The sequence below is a fragment of the Amphimedon queenslandica genome, unplaced genomic scaffold (assembly GCF_000090795.2).
Source record: "Amphimedon queenslandica unplaced genomic scaffold, v1.1 AMPQUscaffold_11425, whole genome shotgun sequence".
In the NCBI taxonomy this organism is placed as follows: domain Eukaryota; kingdom Metazoa; phylum Porifera; class Demospongiae; order Haplosclerida; family Niphatidae; genus Amphimedon; species Amphimedon queenslandica.
In genome coordinates this window covers 7,882-9,593 of record NW_003548333.1, presented here as the reverse complement: position 1 = coordinate 9,593, position 1,712 = coordinate 7,882, and the positions used below count along the sequence as shown (strand labels likewise).

Below are 1,712 nucleotides of genomic sequence, written 5' to 3'. Positions count from 1 at the left end.
CTTTCAAAAATTTAACTTTTTACCTTTTCTACTTAGCCTTCTCCCCTAGTTAGTATTGTTTTTTAGGACTTAGCTATTGTTTTTAGGGTTCAGGGGTTAGGGTGGCGGTTTTTTTTTAGAGCGTCCCTACTCAATTTAGGAGCCCCTTAGTTGGTTTAGGGTTTAGTTTTTTTTATTTCAGAGAGTCCCAAGGCTTTATAAGTCCCTAGAGCAGTCCTGACAAAAACTAAGTTCCATTTTGCACCGATGCGCATGCGCACAAACTTGTTTTACGGACATTTACGGGATGGTAACAATCTCTCCCTAACGGCTTTTAGCTAAGATGGCTCTATCCAGCAGTCAGAGTATCACTTTTTCTTTACTTGAAGAATGACCTGATGGGACATGGACCTGCACATAGACTGTTGGAGTAGATTGGTGTAAGAATTATCCTTGTAGCACCAACTGATACTGAGATACACACCGACAACTGGATTGACAGGACTTCTTGATGATGATGATGATGATGATGATGATGAAGATGAAAAAAGGTGGCTGAACAAAACGGCCGGTTCGTCGATTTTTGGCTTTCCTTTTAGACAAGGTCTAGAGCCACGCTATGGGTACCATTGGAGTCCTCTGGTCAAGATAAGGTCCTCTATAAAGTCTGCTAAGCATAGGAGCTCGTTTTCCCGGTATAGCAAGACTGCAAAAGTCGTGGCAGCCATTTTGAAGTGGGGTGAATCCTACTTAGTAATAATGCTACCGCGTTACTAATAGTACAGGGATTATTTTACAGAAATTGGGATAATTAAACTAACCTTGGAGTGTTGACATGAAGCTTCTTCCTAGTAGCCTTAAACATTACAAATAAAGTTATAATAGAGAATATTGACCATACGATGATCATCCTCCAGAAACTCAACCGAACACACAAATAAAATGGAATTATCCACATTCCTAATAAGGTAATGGCCTAAGAGAGAAAGGAGGAGGAGGTAAGAAATTAAAGTCATCATTGTTATATACTGTATAGGACCACATTCTGATGCTGCTGAAATACAGTATAAGCAATAATTATGGAGGAACTAGCTAATTTGTATAAAATGTACATTTATATACTAACTATTATAATAATGTCATTTATACCTTATTATAACCAACACATAAATGTACATTGTTAGTATATCATTAGTATATTACTGTACATTATTAGTATATTATTAGTATATTATTACTTGTACACATGTACATGTATGCTGTGTCTACCTGGTAGGATTTCCTGTGTTTTATTCTCCATAAGAAGAGGAGTACTTGTGCTACCCCAATAGATGCAAACAGTATTAATATCATTTCAGCATGCATCAGGTCATGACCTCTGTGCTTCTCCTCTATCATCCGGTGACGTAACCTTTAATAATATAAAAAATTATTATTTTTATAATTAATACATTGCATTAGTTATGTATTAAGATATGGCTGTAGTCCTTAAGTTCTTAGACTTTTCTTTACTAGAGTTTTTGGCCAATTATTTTTATTTTACAATATCCAGCAAATTATAACCATGTATCTGGTAATTAATGGGCTGGTTAGAAATTATTGTGTCTGAACTAATTGTGTGTGATTTAATTTTTATGTAATCATACATTACTGATTGTGGTACTACTAATTATTATTCATGATCTGAGTAATTACTGTATTTCTACCATGCCTACTTGCAATTGACCAATCAG

General features: G+C 35.4%; 1 protein-coding gene across 1 annotated transcript in view; it reads right to left on the bottom strand.

Annotated features, from left to right (window-relative positions):
* Positions 1–800: 800 nt before the first annotated feature.
* LOC100640344 (RING finger protein 121-like) overlaps positions 801–1,712 on the bottom strand; it is a gene marked incomplete at its 3' end in the record, with an annotated part of 3,750 nt that continues 2,838 nt past the window's right edge. Inside the window, exons 3-5 of the mRNA XM_020005434.1 lie at positions 1,249–1,390; positions 881–955; positions 801–835 (exon numbers count right to left, since the gene is read on the bottom strand). Coding sequence (XP_019860993.1) covers positions 801–835; positions 881–955; positions 1,249–1,390 — 252 coding nt within the window. The remainder of the gene's footprint in view (positions 836–880; positions 956–1,248; positions 1,391–1,712) is intronic.